Source organism: Rhea pennata, chromosome Z (assembly GCF_028389875.1).
Source record: "Rhea pennata isolate bPtePen1 chromosome Z, bPtePen1.pri, whole genome shotgun sequence".
NCBI classification, from domain to species: domain Eukaryota; kingdom Metazoa; phylum Chordata; class Aves; order Rheiformes; family Rheidae; genus Rhea; species Rhea pennata.
The window spans coordinates 60,382,532-60,402,921 of record NC_084702.1 but is presented as its reverse complement, the minus strand read 5'-3'; the positions used below and the strand labels follow the sequence as shown (position 1 = coordinate 60,402,921).

Below are 20,390 nucleotides of genomic sequence, written 5' to 3'. Positions count from 1 at the left end.
GTCCTTCTTTGATTTTTGGCTAGATAGTTGTCTAGCTTTAACAGAATGAATTGAAGGCCATACCATCCTGGCTATTGTATAGCTTGATGGTTATGATAGTCCCCTAGAACATGGGGAATGTGAGTTTGAATGTCTTAAGATGAGAACTAAGCTGACCCTTCACATTCTCAGACCACTTTTCTAATCACTAAGCCATTTTGCAAAAACGGGTGCCACTACCTATACTGGATATCTGAGCTTTTTTCTACTTTTCAAAGCTTTTATTTATATATTTATTTATATTTGTGTTTATTTCCTTGTTGAGCCTAGCATCTGTTTGCATTTTTTGACTTTTTCACTGAACTGTCTGTAATGATGTCCTGATTGTTCTATTCTGATCAGTTACAGTGAATTTCATTGCAGCTGAGAGAGAGAGTTGAAGATTTTGTTCTAGTGTTTATTGCCTTGAATTTGTGACTTTGAATTTATTCTGCCATGAATTTTTTTTTTGACTGCCAAATCCCCTGAACTTCTTCAGTGTTAATTTCTTCAAATGTAGCTATACAGAAAGAAAAATAAAATTTGAAAATAATAGCTACTGTTAAATATCTGATTTTACCAGGTAGAAATATAGGAGAGGAAAACGTATGCAGAGATCGTCTAGAAAAGACTATAATTCTATTCACTAAAGTGGTAAGTAAATTCTCTGTTCAGATCCTGAATATTTTTCACCTTTCAGGGGAAGAGCAGCCCCCATCCAAAAATATACATATATACGTATGTTCCTTAAAAACAGTAAGTTTCACATATTTCAAAGAAAAAAAAGGAACTGCGACTTAGAATTTCTTTGCTGTAAAATATGCTTGTGAAAACTTATGTTCTATTTAAAGAGAAGCATATCTGTTTACTCATGCTAACATAAATTGCAGGAGTGAAGATTAAGTTTCCTTACCTCAAACAAAATTAAGTGCATCTCGTAGGTAAATTATAACTGGAGTTTTGTTCAGAAAAACAATTCTAGATGTTTTGTTGAAAACAGTATTGTAATTTTTACAGTGAAAGAGATTATAAATTTTCTATCCTGCCTTTCATAAGCAGTTAGATTGTTGTTTATAAGCAGTTGGATTGAATAACTGGCCACTGTTACTTTATTGAAAGTTAACAAAAAGCCTTCTCACTCTTGCATTCTGTGACTTGTTTATTATAATACGTTTAGAGTTTTCAGCTAATTCAGCGTAAACAGGAATTGCAATGTCATTTGCTCTGTCTTTTGTAGAAACAAAATCTGTAGCATTCCCATTGTTTACAGATTTTATCTTGGGGTTGTGAATCTTACTTAAATATTCAGTCTTGTTATCAGAGGTGGGAAGCATCCAAAGCTGTCATTGAAATTGAACTGAAGGTGCTCTGATTCCATATTTTTCATCTTACCACAGAACTTCCTGATCTGAACTCGCTGGCAGAATATAGGATATCTACACACAGATATGCACCTTTTTTCATTCTTTTTTTTCATTTTTTTCATTTTTTTCTCCTGAAGAGAGAATGCATTTTATTTGTAGATAATCTAGCATCTGTGGAAATTAAAATGCAAGAATTTATATTGGGGACATTTTTGCAATAGTAGAGGAGAAGGGATAGACCAGGCCAGGCTGCTATAGACCACTGATCAGAAAAGCTAAGCTGAAAAGGCAACTGCTTGTCCTGCAGTTAAGGAGGGAGGAAAAAAAGGATCCAAAATACCCTCCCTCCCTCCTTCCCTCCCTCCCTCCCTCTCTCTTTTCCAAAAAAAAAAAAAAAAAAAACTTGGAAAAATTTTAATAGAGAATTTTTTTTTTTAACCAAAGGATCTTTCTTAATTCCTGTTTGTGTATTGATGAGAGTATTAGACTAAAATCTTTTACCTTAGGGAATGCATAGCACAGTGATCTATTCAAAATTTAAGTTAGTTCCTGCATGCATTGGAGTCACTTTTGGGGGGATGCGATACAGGATGTTTGAAAGCTATAAACACGACAAAAAGATTGCTCATCTGATGAAAATGCAGTGGATAGCCTTTCCCTGAAGGCATCTGTTTTGAGATTAGAATGTGTTTTTAGGAAGATGAACCACTGGACGTGTTTAAAACAAATCTCTATATAAGTATCTGCTAAAATTTTAAAAGTTTTAAACGTGATTGATACATTTTTAATACTGTATTGCAAGCCAGCCTGTCTAATTGAAAACAAATATTGTTCCTTAAACTTGTAGCAAGAAGTAATTTTGAATCTGAATCAGGAATTTCATTGAGAAGTTCATGTTTCATTAGTACTGATCCTTTCCTAATTTCTTATGTTCAGTTTTCTTACTTTTTCTATAATTTTATATAAATAGGCACTTGAGGTTTTTTGTAGCTAGTTTGTGAAGGCATTTAATATGTAAGACTTGTACAAAAAGTCATTTGATTTTTCTCCCTTTTGTCTTTCTTAATTTTTAGCTTTTGGACTTCCTGGATCAACATCCTTTCTCATTTACCCCTTTGATTCAGAGGTCTTTGGAGTTTGCTGTAAGCTATGTTTTCACAGAAGCTGGTGAAGGAGTTGTGTTTGAGCGGTTCATTGTACAGTGCATGAATCTCATTAAGATGATTGTAAAAAACTATGCTTACAAGCCATCCAAAAATATTGAAGGTACTGCTGCTATTTACTAAAAATATTTTTCAGTTCTTGAGAAACATCTTGCTAGTTGTTACCAATGCTTAATCCCCTTTAAGACATTGTTTTGAAACACTTAATACTTCCTTAGTAATATATGCTTCTGTCTTTTTGATAATTGTTATGTTGGCGAAAGTACTAATATAAACGGTGACATACCCAAGTCATTTTAAATCCCTGAGGAGTTTGTGATCAAGCATATTCTCTCAGATGATCATTTTATTTTTCAGTGAACAATTTTAATTAGCAGTTCTATAAAAAACAAACACAGTAAATTTGTGGCATACTGTTGAACATACAGCAAATTTGTGTTCTGTTTCTGTAAGACTGTATTTCACCAGTCTTTGACTCTTATCTACACATCTGTATGTACAGATAACTGTAATTACTGTCTTCAGAGTTGAACTATATTTTTCCCCCCAAATTAAACTTTCATGTTAGTTTGACTTTTGCCAATGACTAGATGACAATTAGTGTTCTAAATTAAGAAAACATTCATAAATATCAAGTATGTGTATCGTAAAGATTACACAAATCCAGCATATAAAATTCTTTAAAATATTGACAAATTTCAGCATTATTCCATAATTTATAGTACCTTAGAATGCCCTGATTATTAACAAAAATTGCCGCTTACATACATTTATAGCTGTGTATGCACTTTTGAAATGTAGCTTTCAGTTGAGACATGACGAATATAGCATATTCTAATAAATGCTACTTGCTTGAACTGGGTGATTTTATTAAAAAATATATATATATTTAGAGAAAAATACTTTTCCTTAATGTGAGATTGATATAGAGTGCTTGTGTTAGTTGAAAAAAAAATGCTTAAATCAATTTTAAGATGATATTTAGCTACTTTCTGAATATGTATAAGTGAATCTTTTTTAGTGTTGTGTTTCTTTTTAAATCAACTTAAGTCCAACAGACTTCTTGGTCTAATTGTGCTGTAAGAGAAATCTCTTAAAATCAAATGAATTGACTTGCTAAACAAATACACCTGGAAATCTGTTACCTGAGGAATAAGAATTTCTTACTGATTTCTTTCTAGTTTTACTAAACTATTAGATTAATTAGTCATTTAACTGTAATTTTGAAATTATGCATTTTATTTCAGATAGCAGTCCTGAAACTCTTGAAGCACATAAGATAAAGACAGCATTTTTTACATATCCAACACTAATGGAAATGTGTAGGAGATTAGTTACTCACTATTTCCTGCTGACAGAGGAAGAATTGACAATGTGGGAAGAGGACCCAGAAGGCTTCAGTAAGAAACATTGTATAGTTTGCACTTCATTTAGATACTGGTATAAAAGTTTCATTTCCATATTACCTTTAAAAATTACCTATTGCCATGTTGGCTGTTTAATTTTCTGCATTCTAGTTGTATAGACAAATATTCCTTCTGGAGGTTGTTTTCAGAGCCTAAAATTTTTCAGTAGTCCATAACATTCACAGAAGTAAATACTAAATAACTTAATTTGCACCATACTTTAAATAATACTTTCTCTCTTTTTTTATTTTGTGAATTAATAGCTGTGGAAGAGACAGGAGGAGATTCTTGGAAATACAGTCTCAGGGTAAGTGTCAATTTGAAATGAAACTGTTGAACATTTCTGAATGCATTTTTTTTTGATGGTCCAAGAGCAATGATATTTCGTAGAAAGACAAGCTCATGTTTTTCAGAAAAATCTTCAGCTGGGTTAGAGAAACTTCATCAGTAAAAATGCAACTGAACTTTGTCCATATATTAATGCACAAACATTCTGAAACATATTGGAAACTGTGCACTTCCTATTCTAAGAGGGAAGGGAGGGAAGTTTGCTTTGGGAATTGTGTGCTCACTGCAAGTTGTTTGTTCTTTAAACTGATGAATAGAACTAGATGAGCAACAGAGTTTCATTTTGTTCGCACTAAAGCTTTCTTAATTGATTGTATCTGCTAAAAGTCATATCAGATGCATCTATATTAGCATTCTAGTTCACATCAAAAGTGTGCTTTTGAAGTGAACCTCCCAACTGTCTCTTCTGTGATTTGCTTTGCAGAGTAATCTCAGAGCATATTAGCTGGGTTACTTCTAGACAGACTAAGAAAGAAAGAAGATGCACATCTTAGGTGTTCCAAGTGCAAATGGGCTTTTAATCCTGGTGATGAATTATAGCTAATCCAAAAGAAAACTGAAATACATCCAGTGTAGGTACTGGCTTCTCGACACAAGATGTTTCACTCCACAGATGCGCTCTTGTTGCATCACAGAACTTACTCCTTTGTAGACACAATGATCAAAATCTTGCTAAACTTGAATATAGTGTGTGATTTGAAATGGTATTTCATATACTGTAACAAAATTTACTATTTAATATTATATTGCATCCTATGCTATGCTATGTAGCATAAAATGCACTTATTTGTTTTTACTTTGATAGACTCTATAGCAGATTTTCTTTTTCCAGCCATGCACAGAAGTTCTTTTTATTGATATTTTCCACGAATATAATCAGACTCTTACGCCTGTGCTTTTAGAAATGGTTCACAGTCTACAAGGTAAGTTGTTTAAAAATAAAGAAACATTAAAGTGTAGAATTATTTATTTCCTTGTGTCAGATACTAAAGAATTTTGTGAAATACAATATTATATAGTATATTCACTCTGTATTTTTGAAATAACATGTTGAAGTTTCTAATCCTATCATAATGAAAGTGCAATGTGTATATAGGAAAAGGAAATGCTAAGGATTCTTTCCTTTTAATCTTAATTATTTTTATTTAATTTTAGATGACTGACAAAGACTGAAGCAACACCTCTGCTTTTGTGAGGTTTGCAGGCTTTACTGACAACTGTGGAAAAGCTTAATTCTATAGACTATTTTTACCAGGAGCTCCCTGTTCAAATCTTGCAAGGTATATTTGCAGTTTCTCTGCAGAAACTGCAAGAAAACCCTTGTAGAACAGACAGTTGATGCAGTGCTGTCATTTTTGAGAGCGTGGGGCTGCTGAAGAATCTATTTAAGTTTACTCTTTTTCTGTGTGAAGACAGAAGCCTTCTTGGGCTGAGTAATGATTCACATTTTCTTCTCCTCGTAAACTGAGTTTCATAGTGCCTGTGGAAGACAATGAGTGGTAGCTGCCACTTTGGTTTTGCTGTCGTTTCTGCTTAGGTTTGGTTTCCCTAGGTTGTATCTGAAATGTTTTATTACAACAACTTACATTTGAACCTATCAAAATGGATCACTGTGTTTGTTAGCTAGGAATAAACATTCATTTCCTGAGGATAGTTTTTGACTTCAGATCCAGAATTTCTTAACAAAATACTTTTAATACATAAGTTTTGGGATAGCTTGCTGGCTATGATACTAGTAATTATATAAAAAAAAAATTATTACAAATGATTGACAGTTGCTTTGTTTTCCAAATATTGTTGAAGTTGCTATTTTTATACTAAGGGATGCTTTTTTAGCTCCAAAAGTCTGTAATAGCATTTGTGGATGTTGTCAATAGGAGACTTATTGTTGAAGTGCTAAGTGGCATTAAGAATTTGTTAATTTTCAAAAGTGCTAGGTGGCATTAAGAATTCATTAATTCTCAAGATTCTGGACAACTTTAAATGTACTTTTTAGTGAATTTGAAATATGCCTACTGACACTTGTATGAAGTATATAGAAACTAGTTTCTAGGTAGTGTTTTTTCTGAAATAGTACCAATAGTCATTCTTTAGTAATTTGTAAGTCTTCAGTAGTTGTTTTTAAGTCTTTTGCTTAAAAATACATGCTTCTGATTTATGTGTTGCTGTTAAAAATATTTCAGTTCAGAGGAAGCCAGTAAAAAAAATGGGGTATCAAAGCAGAGATATGATTTTAGTATATTCACAGAAGAAAGTATCAGAACTGATATACTGAACTTGCAAATAAGATAAGATACAAGGATGCTAATGTAAGTCTGGTTTTAAAAATAAGGATTATCCATTGTTTGTGGTTATGCATGCTTCTTAAAAATGTAAGCTGTTAGTCTTTGCTATAGACTACTTCAGTTAAACAGACATCTTTTGTTTTTTGTTCAGTTAGGCTTTTTTGTTTATTTTAATTTTGTCTTGCAGCATCGACCAACATGGAAGATACCAGCTCTATACTGATAAAAGATGCTGGTAAATTAAATTTTACTTTATCTTTGAAGGAACAGAACTACTGTTATGCTTGACTTTTTAAAAATTTTACAAAGAATTTGCAAGATTTAATTTTAAGACATTTTCAAAATAGAACCTAAACTGTATTTCTCTATGCACTTGGTGTCAGTCTTAACTTTTAGAAATAGTTATGCATAAATATTTTTCTTCTGCATTTTTGTAAAACAAACCTGCAACTTCTTCCTCTCCTTTCCCTTTCCCATCTACAAATAAATTAACTGTTAAGGTTTGATGGAGATACTCTGTCCGTTTTATAAATAAGGAGATGTTATGGTGGAAGAAAAGGCTTATCTAAGCCCTATCATGAAATGACTCTTGCTGTTAAAATGTTTTTTGTTGTTGCTGGGGCTTGTAACTGTTTTCAGAAGTCTAGAATGTTTTTTCTCTGTAGTATCTTTAACTAAAAGTTTCTCCAGAATGTCCTTCACCATAGTCTGATAATAGATATCAGAGTATATACAGTAGTTTTGTTTTCTTTATTGCACTCAGGTGATACTAAAACATTTTTTTGAAACTTTAGGCTGATAACTTAGAATTGACAATGAAACATTTAAGCAAACAACAAGCATAACTTTATTGTTTTTCCTCAGTGTATAATGCAGTTGGACTTGCTGCTTATGAACTGTTTGATAGTGTGGATTTTGATCAGTGGTTTAAAAATCAGCTATTAGCAGAACTACAAGTTTCTCATAACAGGTAACCTTCTCATAGTCTTAATCTTTTGTTATTTCTTGAAATATAAACTTCTGATACAAATTTGGTAAGGTATAATATCTTAACAACTGCAGATCTGGGAAGTATTCAGTGTTTAAACACACCCGCTAAATGGTCAGAGATATGAAGTATGTGAAGGTAATTGATACAGTCACAGAAATGATAAGTGTCCCTGGAACTTGTCTTTCTGTTCATAATATGGGTCAATTACTGTGTGGTGGCTACTTTCATAATGTTGTGTAAAAGTGTTATAAATTTGTCCTCTTGCACGAATGTGGATTGACTGAACTTTCTCAGCACAATCATTTTTCTGCATTTAAAGAAAGATATTTAGGCCTTCTGAGTCCTCAGAGCCCTTTAGGCAGCAAAGTCCTGTAGAAATCTGTGGAAGTGATCTCTTTGAAACTGTAACTTAGCCAAAATAGTGATGTATTCTTCTTTACTGGTTCAAATGTAAACTCTGCGTAGCCCTCTTCAGTTAATTTTGCCAGCAGGAAAGGAAGTAAGGGTAAATCAGGATTACGTTGTAAAGTTGACGAAGTATGAGTGATTGCAGGATGACTTTATATAAAGAATACTATGTAGTCCGTCTGCTAGGGGTTATTTTTCTTTAAAGGTTCTCTGAACTTAGTTGGCCTTTGTCATGGGTTCCTCTCTTTTCTATAGTGGATGTCACAGATATTTTGAAAGACCAATTTTGGCATCTTAGTATAGACAGTTGTCCATCAATACAGCTGAGTAGGAAGACATTATTTCTCCCGGTTTCTCAGGCTGTCACACTTCCCTCAGGGGAAGGACAGTAAATGCTAATATACATGATACCATCTTCAGATAACTGATATCACCCTTTGACAACTTTTTCTCATCAAAGTCGCTGGCAGTCACCCTAGCATCCTTTGAAAGGCTTTATTATTCTTTTTTCTTTTAGAGGTGAAATTCAGATAAGACCAGTGAAATAAAGTATGAAGTAGTTAATTTGCTGATACTCTTAGGAGCTACTGCAGTAGTCGTAAATGATTTTCCAAAAGCAGATGCCAGCCAGCTTCTTTAGTTCTAAGTACAATTGCGAGCATTTGCTCTACAAATGCAGTAACTTAACACCAACTTAATGTATGGTGGAAAAGCAGATGGCTATGTGCTTATGTGAAGTGTCATTTGGAACTGGTTTTGGTATGATACTATTTTGAAAACTATCAAGATTAGTCTCAATTAAAAAAATACTGGTTTTTCTTTCAAGATTCTGATGTTTACAAGGTTGTATATCAGCTGTGAGTATTACACGAATTGGAAAGTTACGTTGTCACAGTAGTTTGAATACTTAGAAGGAGATGGATTAGTAAGGCAACATCTTGTGAACCTCATGCTTATTTTGTAGAAAACTGATTATTTGTGCTTCATTTGTGTGCTAGTCTAATGGACTGCTATACACATGCTCCTTACACAAACATTCATGTTCTCACAGGGTGTACTTTGTTAATAATCTTACCGGAACTTTCAAGAAATCGTTTATTGAAGTTTCTTCACATTTAGCAACTTCAGGTTAGATTGCTATCGTGGTAGCTTTTAAGATAGAAATGGATGAAATGAAAAATACAGTAGGATAATAAGGCAAAATATCTTGTTTTTTAGAATTCCTTGGATAGGGTTCATCTTGCCTAACTTTATATATCTGCAAGTTAGACATTTAAATCTGAGCTAGTCTTCTTGACCAGCCTTTTTGATCAGTAGAGAGAAATAGTAGCTCCATAGTTTTTTCTGAATCTTTGTTGGGCAATTCAGCTTATTACTTTTCTTGTTCTTTCTTCTCCCTGGTGATTCTAAAGCTGTTTGTTTAATGCTATTGTTGTGGCACTGGTGTTTCAAGATTTGGTGATGTCAATTCTTCCAAGAATATTTTTAGATTGATAACACGAAATACACTGGTAGTTGCTGTAATTGAATAGTTAAGTTTGGATTTTATAAATCGTATCTGATTTCAAAGCTTGAGTATAAAAGGAGTTTCAAGAAAATTGCTGGAAAGTGTGGTGAAAATAGTTGAAGTCATGGTGACAGTAGTAAATGGAAGATCTGCTTTTAGTTTTTTATTTGTGTGTTGTATGCAAAATAAACTGTTTCTAGCAAGACCTTCAAAACTTAGGAGAGAGGATTTTCTTTCAGCCATATATTGGTGTTTCCTGAGTCTGCTAGTGAAAAAGTTTGATTAAAAAAACCTATACATTGGAAGTTTGATGTTAGTCTTTATTAATAAAATACTTCAATAATAGTCTTGAGGAATAATATTTCCTAGTATTACTTAGATTTCTCTTTTATCAAAGTATTTTAGAGAAAAGGATAATGAATTAAATGAGGTACAATGTTTTTTTTCTTATTTTTCTTTTCTTTTTTTTTTACTCATTTTTAAAGGTATAAACCAATACGCCGACGAGTAATTTGGCTGATTGGACAGTGGATTTCTGTGAAATTCAAATCAGACTTGAGGCCTATGTTATATGAGGCAATTCGTAACTTGCTTCAGGACCAAGACTTAGTGGTAAGAATTTATAAACAAATATTATATCTATTTTTTCAAGATAAATGTGTAATCCAAAACATGCCATCCCTTATGTGAACTTAGTTGAAAACTTTAGAACATCACATCTTAAAGTCTATTGTGCCTTAAAAACAAAGATAATCTTTTGGGAAGTTGTGGAGGGGTTTTATTCCTGAAGAATAAGATCAAAGATGTGAAACAAACCCTTAGCGTATTTTCTAGGTGATGGATTTGTAAGTGGAAAAAATGATCGGCGATAACATCTGCATTTTGTGTAAGAGGAAAGTTTTGAAGCATTTTGACATTCAGAAATTAATGAATACTTCCTGTGCAGTAAACAAGATTATTTTGTGATGAAGCAATATTCTGTATTACAGAGAATAAGTACCAACATAGTTATTTTCTGCTGGCAGAAGATGTTTTAGCCTACCAGCAGGTGAACTTGAAGTTGAGAAATTGTTTTAAAACAAAACAAAAACAAAAAAAAAACCCAAAGAACCCACAACCCTAGCACTTAGTAAAAAGTTCTAGTTAAATATTGGTAATTTGCAGTCGGACAGTTATTTCTGTGATTCTGGACAACTTTAGCCAGGCAGGGTGGATTTCAGTGTCAGTATGTCACAGCTGTTCTCAAAAGTTAATGCTTCACAGGCATCTGTTTCTGCTATTTTGAGTTTATCTTTGATTCTCAGCTTTTTGGCTGACAATGAGCCATAAGATAATATGAGGTTAAACTCATTCTCTATTGCAGCAGCTTTTATCACAGACTATCTGCCTTTTTATTTAGGTCTTTCTTGATCTTTGTAAGGGTGTTGCCTGAATAATTTTTCCAAGTGTTATCATTTTGATATTGCCAAATAAAATTCAAAGGAGTCTAAAAACAAAGTAAACAAAAATATACTTCTGTTGAACTAACTAAATTTCTTAGAGGATGACAGAATACGTAGGAGGATTCAATTGCCAAAATAATTGTTGATTTGCTATTTGAAGATACTATGCTGATAATGAAATATTTTATTGAGGTAAGTATGATGGTTCCTGACTTCTGTCTTTCAGGTCCGTATTGAGACAGCTACAACACTGAAGTTAAATATCCTTCTCTTAAGATGTTTGATAAGTTCTTAATTTGGTTACTGGGAAATAAATGATTTTGACGTTGTTATTGAATTCTTCACCTTACAATTCTCGTGTAACCATACGATATTTGCTTTTTTGATCTCATATCTATTTGTCAATCAGTATTTAATTTTTCCTTAATAGTTGTTTACCTGTAGATGACTTCGAATTCAGAACTGACCAGTTTTTACCGGTAAGGGCATTTTCAAGGAAGTATTCTGATGACCAGCTTCTTAGAAGTAAGGCAGGAAAAGATGATTTCCAAGTTCATTTTAAACCAAACTGTTCAGTAATCAGTGTGTGTGTGTGTGTGTGTGTGTGTGTGTGTGTGTATATACACATATATATTAAAAAAAAAAAAAAAATTTAATTGGCTAAAGCTTCTAAAGATTCCACCTGTCTCTATTAAGGTTGCTAATGTTCAATTTACAGATACACAGTTCAAAATCTCTTGGTATTATGACTATTACAATTGTTGTAATTGTCTCTAGTACTAGATGCAACATGTGCTCCCAGATGCTAAGTTTCTCCCAGCATGAATGCTGCCTTTAATAAATAAGTCTCCTCATCACTTACTTCCTCTCCAATATGCCTATTCCAAAGACCATTTTCAAATGTAGTTATATGATTATAAGAGCAGCTTCTGAACACAGAATAACTTTTAGTCTCCTATTTTGTTGTTCTTTACTGTGGTGATTAGTGCTGGCATTACATAAACAGTGAAATACTGACTGTAAATACAGCAAAGGTTTATTTCAGCCTCTCAAATTTACCAACTGTTCTTTTTGTTCTCATTTGAGTATTGCCTTCACATTGCTCACGATTCTTTTGGGAGTAGATTAGATGAAATTGAGAAGTGCATCAGCACTGGAATTTCTACAGTCTACACTGGAATTGTTTAAGATGTTCAAAATCTGTTAAACAGACTGAAATATCTGTTAAGATGTTTCAGTTGAAAATCTGAATTTTATTTGTTGACCCAAAAGCTGGAAATGCTTATATCTTTGCTATGTCTCCGTAAAGTGCTCTTTCTGGAGAGATGGCTTTTGGCTTTTCCACAGCCTTACCTGTGAGGTCATGTTTATACTTCTTAGTACATGAGAACCGTATGTGCTGAAATAGGTCACATGCTTGAACTGTTACACAAGACTGTCTTAGAGACACTAAGGGTTTTTTTATAATCTCCTTTAAGCTGTGAGTGAGTAATACACGTTTTCCAAATGAAAGACAAACACTGCACATTCTGCAAGTGTCATTCAAGGTGCCTAGAAGTTTTAGGTCAGTGTTATAAGCAGTTAGGAACTGTTAACAATTCATATCACTAACTGTATTTTTAGTGATCTAATCTGTAGTTGCTTGTTTTTCTTTTAGTATCTGGAAACCATGTTTACGCTGCTCTTTCAGCTGCTCCAAGAAGTTACAGAATGTGACACCAAAATGCATGTTCTTCATGTTCTGTCTTGTGTGATTGAAAGAGTCAATATGCAGGTATTTTTTTTTTTTTGTAGACTTTAAAGTGTAGCTTTGTATTAACAAACATAAAACATTAACACAGAGGAATCTTCACTTGAGTGTTTTTGTCCTATGCAAAATTAATGGATAAAATTCTTGGATTAATAGACAAGTTATTGTTATAATAGACACCTACATTATTTGTTTTATTTGGTCTTCTCAGTTCCCACTAATCTCTTTTGCATAATGTGATCTTGCTCTTAATTCTTTTCTTAATTTGTTATCATATTTTGCATTGATTTTTTTTTTTGGAGAACAGAATGAATTCATTTGCTTGTGTCTGTGCAGTTCTTGCAATATTTTTTTTTGTACTTCTGACTAATTAATCACTTCTTGCATCTGAACTGTAGTTTTTAGTGAACTTCCCGTTCGCTAGAGACATTTTTTTTTGTCAAAATGCTTAGGGACTGTGCAGTTAAATTCCTAATTTCTTGTTGTCTCTGATATGAGTGAGGATGACCTATGAAGCACTGTTCTTAGCTGCATACAAAGGTTTCAAGATTATCAATTTTGAAAGCTTCCTGATTAGTGTTAAAGTATATTTTTCAGCTTAAACATAAAGAAACTGTCAGTATTTTTGCAAAACTGAGTTGTTGACTGCTGTTATCTTTTGTGTGTGTGTGTGTGATAGTACTGTAATTAAGACAGATATAATGCATGGTTTGAAGCTTATCTCCTCTTTTTACAAGTAATCCTGTCTTTGAGCCAACTGTAATTTTTCTAATTGACCTTTTAAGGAATAGTCAACATGGGAAGCAGGTTCCCTTGCATTTTAGATTGCCTAGAGAAGTAACAGGAAAACAAGCTAATAATGACCTTTAAGTCTTTTGAGGGTAATTTGTAATTAAATGCTTTTGAAGACAAACATTAACTTTTTATTGTAGAAAAATTTAAATTGTTAGGAGCCTTCAGAGGTCATCTAGTTCGACCCTTACTCAAGGCATGCTTAAGTTCAAACATTTTTTCAGGATCTTTTCCAGCTGAGTTTTGAAAATCTCCAAGGATGGAGATTCTTCAGCCATTGTTTTGGACCAAAATCTTTCCATTTTATTATAATTCTAATATTATAATTAGTAACTTAATTGTAATTTACTGAGAAGCAATACTGTCACTTCTATTTAAAATTGCATATCATGCCTCATTAAAATAAATACTTCATTTAAATTTTAATCTAGATGTGACTATTAATATCTGCAGTTGAAGTTGATAAAAACACGCTAGAAAGGCAGAACCAGCAAAATATTTTTCACTTGTTTTGAAAACTTGTTTGGATTAAAAATTAAGTGATTGTGCTGTCTAGAAAATACGTATTATTAAAAATTCTTATACATGAAAGTACATTTTTAAGCTCCCCATGTATAGCTATTGAAGTGAATACAAAAGATTAGCATAGTGTCAGAGCAAGAATATACTATTATAGCTAGAATTTTTAGGAACCGCTGAACACTTGATTCTTACATATTACACAAAACAAAAATATAAATTCTCCGTGTCCTGCCTTTATGGACATCAATTGTATAAAAGTTCACTTAAAATGTGGATTAGATTTTTTTTTTTGTTACTTGACCTGGGGATTTTGTGCTTTACAGCAGTTCTGTTGTTTTTGAGATATGATGGTTGTAAATGTAATATAATAGCTTCAGATTAGCATCCTGCTGAGTCAGAAGTCATTCTGGTCACACAGTGTGGAATGTGGTGTTTTAGGAGGGGGAAAGAAGAGTAAATTAAAGCAAATTATATTTCTGTTATGACAAAAGGAGCTCCTAAATCTTTCAAAAATTAAGCCTAGGATAAATTAATGGCCTTGTTTCACACCTTAAGTAAGATACAATTTATGTTCTGAACTTCAGATACGACCATATGTAGGTTGTTTGGTTCAATACTTACCCCTCCTTTGGAAACAGAGTGAGGAGCACAATATGCTACGATGTGCCATTCTAACCACCCTAATCCATCTTGTTCAGGTAAGGTATGAAAATTCCATAAATAATGCCAATATCTCTTCCAGTTCTTTCTCATACATGCTTATGTTTTCAGTAAATATATGTTTTGTTGACAAAAATAAGATATATTTTGGTTTTATAGAGTATTTTTAGATGTCATTCAGTCTTGAAATAAAGATACGGTACTCTGTGGAAACAAACATTTCAGTAAAAACAGTTCTTGGAACGGAGGGAGAAATGATGGAATTCTGGAGACAGCTGCTTGATTTTGAAGTCCTGGAATCATACCTCCTTTGGTGTCTGTGGAAAACAGCTCATTCTGGCCCTTTTATTTCCCGAAAGGCATTAGGAATGTTGACCTCTTCTTACAAGTATTATCTGTAGTTCAGATTTGATTCTGCAATGTAGTCCTACCTTTTTCCCCATTGTATTCCAATCATCACCTCTCAGGGATATGGTTTTTCTATTTCAGTTGCAAAAATTCTGTGAACATGAGACATTTCAAAATCAGACTGAGCTATGGGCCACCACAGGAAGGTTCTCTGTGATGCCTTTGTGTTTGTTCTTTAAGATTAGCGTCAAATATATATACCTGTTTGTTTAAATCCTAACCATTAGATTTAACATCTCTCAAGATACCTTTTGACCTTTACATGTCATCTGGTTTCTTTTGGAAGTCCAAACTTTTTATTGTTATCACTTTTACCATTACCTTTTACTATAACTTCTGATTCTTCTGACGTCCTTTTGCAGTGATTGCTGCAACATTTTTATATAGCATATGGAAAATACTTTATTTTATTCCTCCTGCAATTTCCTGGCTTTTAAGACATTCTCTTCCCCTTTGTGAGTTATGAAACAGAGATGATGATAAAAGGTTTGATCTGCCCACTTTTTTTTATAAAAGACTTTTTATTACATCTGCAGTTACTTGTATTCCAATCTTTTTCTTTTATGAATTTGTCTATGCTCATAATTTTGTCTTTAACTATACTTGAGTGTCTCATTTTTCAATGTTTATTTTAAAGTGGCAAGGTCAGAACTCTAAAAATGTCCTTCAGCAGGGATTGCTATCACCTTGTCTTTGCTCATGACTAGGGATTCCCAGTGCAGTAGTAATTCTGAGGAGAGAGGTGAATGTAGTGTTTTTCATGTCCATTTTTTCTATTGATTTTGTAGACTTTTGTAGACTTGTGTGTAGCAGGAAAGTGCTTTTCTTGCCAGAATATATTGTTTGCCAGACTATATTAATCAACTATTAATCAACAATTTAATTAACAATTAATCAGTTAGGTTGTTCATTTAGCTAAGTTTGTTTAGTTCACATAAGAGCTTCTTACAGTCCTCAAAAATCAAGGAATCCAGGTAGCTTTGAGCCCCAGGATTTGCTACATAGCAGCAATAACTACATTAAGCAGCATTGTATCTAGAATGGAAGTCGCTGGTAATTTGTAGCCAGATAAGTTTTGTCCTTTGGGTAGCTTCCATTCCAGATGGTACTTTGCTTTTCTGTACATGTTTGATGAACTCCCTAATTCCTCTGAAGGCTCACTGTAAGTACCTTCTCAGAGAATTTTTGAAAGTCTATAAAAATTACTAGCTGCTTGCTTTATGCAGAGATAGGACTTGAAATAAATTAACTGAATTTCTTATTGGTAAGGGAAAAGATCTCGGTATCAGTAAACAATCCTTAAACTAAGAATTGTGATCACTGGCAGTAAAAATGCAAATAAGATGTAAGTTACTGAGAAAAGAGTTAAAAGAATAAAACTGAATATATGGTTATATTGCCTGTAGATCTAGAGATGCTTTGCTTTTAAAGAGTCAATTGGCTGATAGTTTATAATCCAGAAAATAGGTTGAAAGGAAGTTTCTCTCTATTTTTATATGCCCTAACCCTTTCTCTGAAGCTCCTCACAAGAAGAACATTCAGCAGTTCAGGCTACATACTTAGAAGCGTGTGTTTAAAAAAAAAAAAAAAAGAAAGAAATGCAGAAGAAACCTTAGCTGAGACATGTCAAATAATTTTAAGTTTTAACCAAAATTTGTAATTGTGCAAAAGCAGTTCTTGCTTCAACTGTCCTCGTTCCACTTGAGTAGTAATATCACAAAATAACTAGTTGTTTCTAATTTAATAATTCTGGTCTTTGTAAGATTAGTTTCAACAATATATATATATATAAATATATATAATTACCTTATTTTTACAAACTAGTTGTATTCTATTATTAAATGATCGTTGGAAAAATTATACCATGTGTGCTTGGGTAGATATCTTTCTGCATCTTAGACTCAATGATCACTTAAAAAAAATAATCACTGTCACTAGTGTATGAATCTTTGTTAAGAAACAAAGATTTTTCTCCTATTTCTTAGAACCTGTCAGAAGATTTAGCATGTAATAATGTCCAAAGAGTAATTTTCTTCCTCAGGCTTTAACATTTTGCAGCATTTAGTATTTATTAGAGCTGTGACTTTTCCTGGAAAAAAAACAACCAGAGAATGTTTTAGGAATGTGTTATTTATAATTTTTCTTGCAAACCAATGATAAGCTGCTTGTTCTCCAAGAGGTTAAATAACTTTTCTCAAGACTTGTTCAAAGTGAAGGAGTATCAAACTTATAAATGCTTTCTTTTTGCATAAAATGAATGTAATCCAACTTTGATTTATTGAATTTACATTTACAGTATGTAAGTAGAACAGCATCAGAGATTTTTATCAATGCTATTTTTGAAATGCTTTTTGAAAGATTTCCTTTTTTAGATGTTTTAAAGTTTTTATTTATTCTTATAGGGACTGGGAGCAGACAGCAAAAATCTCTATCCTTTTCTACTTCCAGTTATTCAGCTAAGTACAGATGTTTCCCAGCCTCCGCATGTCTATCTTCTGGAAGATGGTTTAGAATTGTGGTAAGAGTATTCTTCATCAAGTTCTAATTTTAAAACTTATTTTTATCCCCAGGAAAAGCAACACGATTTAACAAAAGCTTTGACAGTATTAAGCATTTATGTATTCAAGATACCTCATCCTGACATCATCTATTTTCATACCTTTTCTCATAAGAGAGAATGATTAGGAAGTTAATGAAAGAAGCACAGTTAAAATTAACCAATTCAGTAGGAAATCCTTTTGCCGGCAGTTGACAGCAAAATACTATTTTGTTGTGGTAATGAATGGCAAGGCAAAAAGTCTAGTGCCACTACAACATTAGCGTTGAAGTAAGTCTTTGGCATACTTTGGGATCACGATAACCCATTGGTTCTCTTAGCCGGACACTGGAAAAGATGTGAGTTTTAAAGAGTGAAATGCTGGAGAAGTTATCTTCCAGAATGCAAGCTGTCTGATAACTGAACCAGAACAGTGAATGGTAATGTGATTGGTTTATCATGATGTTATTTTGCTTGTGTTTTGTGGTGCAGCTGAACTCTAAAAGGGAAAACAGTTATTCAGACATCTGGTACATTTCTCTCCTGCAAATAGGTATATATTGACTTCATTTTGAAATGGTGATGAATTCCTTTGATCTAAATCGTAGATAGACATTTGAATTACAAATATTTAGCCTGCAAATGCTCTGTTTTATCTGAAGGAAAAGTGAGATTTTAAACACTTTTGGTGGTGGGGGAACTGCTTTGAAGTGTGAGATCTTGAAGAAATTTAAGCTAGGGGACTTCTTAGTGTATCAGTTCACAACTTTTATATTTTCTTGATCTGATCTTGAGGGAGTTATTCACATGCTTATGCAGAAGAGTGTGTATAAGCTTTTTTTTCTTTTTTTAAAAGATTTCCTGGAGCATCAGGATGGAGCTGGCAAACAAGGCCAGGACTTACAGGACTCTAACTGCTCCCTGAAAAAGCAGCTGGAGGCCAGTTGAGATAATTTACACCACCTAAAATGTTACTTAGCTACCATAACCCTCCACCTAAGCTCTGTGAACGAACTGAAATGTGATAGTGACGTATTTTGTGTGATGTGGTTTTTTTGGTTTTCTAAACTTGGTTTGTATTTAGTGTCTTTCAAACCACAGGAATTTTAAACTGATATAAGCAGTGCTAAGCATATGGCCATTTAGCTGCCACAGCTCCTTGGAGGTCTCGAATTCTCTGAGTGTTGTTCCTTTACACTGAATATTCTTCTCTACCCACCTTATTTGTGTTCTGCCCTGGTTGCTGAAGTTGCAGCCTTAAACATTCCTACTGCTGCGTTTTTGAGGATACGTTGTTTTAAGTAGCAGGAAAATGTTTTTGTTTTCTTATATTAGCAAGTCCCTTGCCTATACTAATGGTCCCATGTAACTTGAAATGTGCCTATTTATTTGAAGATTATATACGCTGTTACTTGGAGTTTACAATGTTTTACATCTGTTAAAATTATTATTCCCTATTATTTGTAGGTCATTTAATTTCACTTTATGTATTCTTAGGTTAGTAACGTTGGAGAATAGTCCATGTCTTACACCTGAGCTCCTGAGAATATTTCAGAACATGTCTGCCCTTCTTGGTGAGTCTTATACTAACAAAACTTCCAACTTTCTTCCAGCAACCAGTGTTCATGTCTTTCATGGAACATTATTACAGCTGCATGAACTAAAAGGTTAGCAAAATTGTTACTGTTCAGAAATCAAATACAGGGATTTTGTTCTGCTTTCCTGTCTTTCTGTTGTGTACTTAGCAGAATGATTTTCTTTTTTAAGCAAATTGAAGTTGATTTGCACTCAAAAGATTAAACAAACTTTATCAGTGTAGACCTTTTATTTTATTTTATTATTATTTTTTTTAAGTTTACAAACAAAGCTTCTAATTTTGGACTCATTGAGGTTGCTACTGGTTTTGCTGTTGATTTCAAGTTCTTGCTCAAATGTTTTAGTTCATTGGTTAGTTTCCATGATCTTTTCTACAAAAACAAATGAACAAACAAACAAACTTTGTTCTTAAATTTATACGTTCCTCTATGTGGAAAATTTGCAATAGGTGTACATACCCTCAATGTTAATTCTGTTAATTCAGTGCTAACACAAGCTGTTTAGCTGCAAACCCATTTTGTGACAGAATTAAATGAAGAAATGTCATAGTTCTACTGTGTACTGCATTTCCTTACTTTATTTAAAAAGGAGGGGAGGGAGAAATTGCTTTATTTCATACACAGGTGCTCCATGAGATCTATTTAGTGTTTATAGAAGTCCCTGAGACTTTTATCACTAAATGTGCTGGATTTCACTGATGCTGATTATATAGAATGTTTGTTTATTCTGCTTACGACTAGAATGATGATTTCTAGCCTGAAGAATTGAAATCTCCATTATTAGCTTTTCCATTATTCCGTTCACAATTAAATTGGATATTTTTCAGCTACCTAAACATGTCTTTTCTGTAAAGATATGAGCTGAGCAGCACTGAAATTGAAAGCTGTGGTTTTGCTTCAGTTGTTGACAAAATATAAACTTACTGATGATGACTGAGATTCAGTGCTTAGGAAATGTCAATTTTTGCTTTTTAGCTAATGGGAATATAAAAATATTTAAAAGTTTGTTTCTTTGTTTAATGAAAGTGTCATCTGAGCTTTTGTTGACTTTGGAGCTGATAGTTACAGCAAATGTTTTTTTCAGAAGAAGTTTTTATAAAAATTATGAAAGTTGGCATTTTAATTGGTCATTAATTTCAGTGTTTCATTTTTTTTTCTGACCTAGGGTTAACAGATCATTGCATCACAATGAGTG

At 33.0% G+C, this 20,390-nt stretch overlaps 1 protein-coding gene across 2 annotated transcripts in view; it reads left to right on the top strand.

The window, feature by feature from the left end:
• Positions 1–20,390, top strand: part of IPO11 (importin 11) — a 100,334-nt gene that overhangs the window by 27,176 nt on the left and 52,768 nt on the right. For both annotated transcript variants that reach the window (XM_062599605.1, XM_062599606.1), the window contains exons 11-24: positions 602–672; positions 2,456–2,648; positions 3,793–3,945; positions 4,215–4,258; positions 5,132–5,222; positions 6,772–6,819; positions 7,449–7,554; positions 9,976–10,102; positions 11,159–11,192; positions 11,371–11,411; positions 12,590–12,706; positions 14,581–14,694; positions 17,467–17,582; positions 19,098–19,174. In XM_062599605.1, the coding sequence (XP_062455589.1) occupies positions 602–672; positions 2,456–2,648; positions 3,793–3,945; positions 4,215–4,258; positions 5,132–5,222; positions 6,772–6,819; positions 7,449–7,554; positions 9,976–10,102; positions 11,159–11,192; positions 11,371–11,411; positions 12,590–12,706; positions 14,581–14,694; positions 17,467–17,582; positions 19,098–19,174 (1,332 nt within the window). The remainder of the gene's footprint in view (positions 1–601; positions 673–2,455; positions 2,649–3,792; positions 3,946–4,214; positions 4,259–5,131; positions 5,223–6,771; positions 6,820–7,448; positions 7,555–9,975; positions 10,103–11,158; positions 11,193–11,370; positions 11,412–12,589; positions 12,707–14,580; positions 14,695–17,466; positions 17,583–19,097; positions 19,175–20,390) is intronic.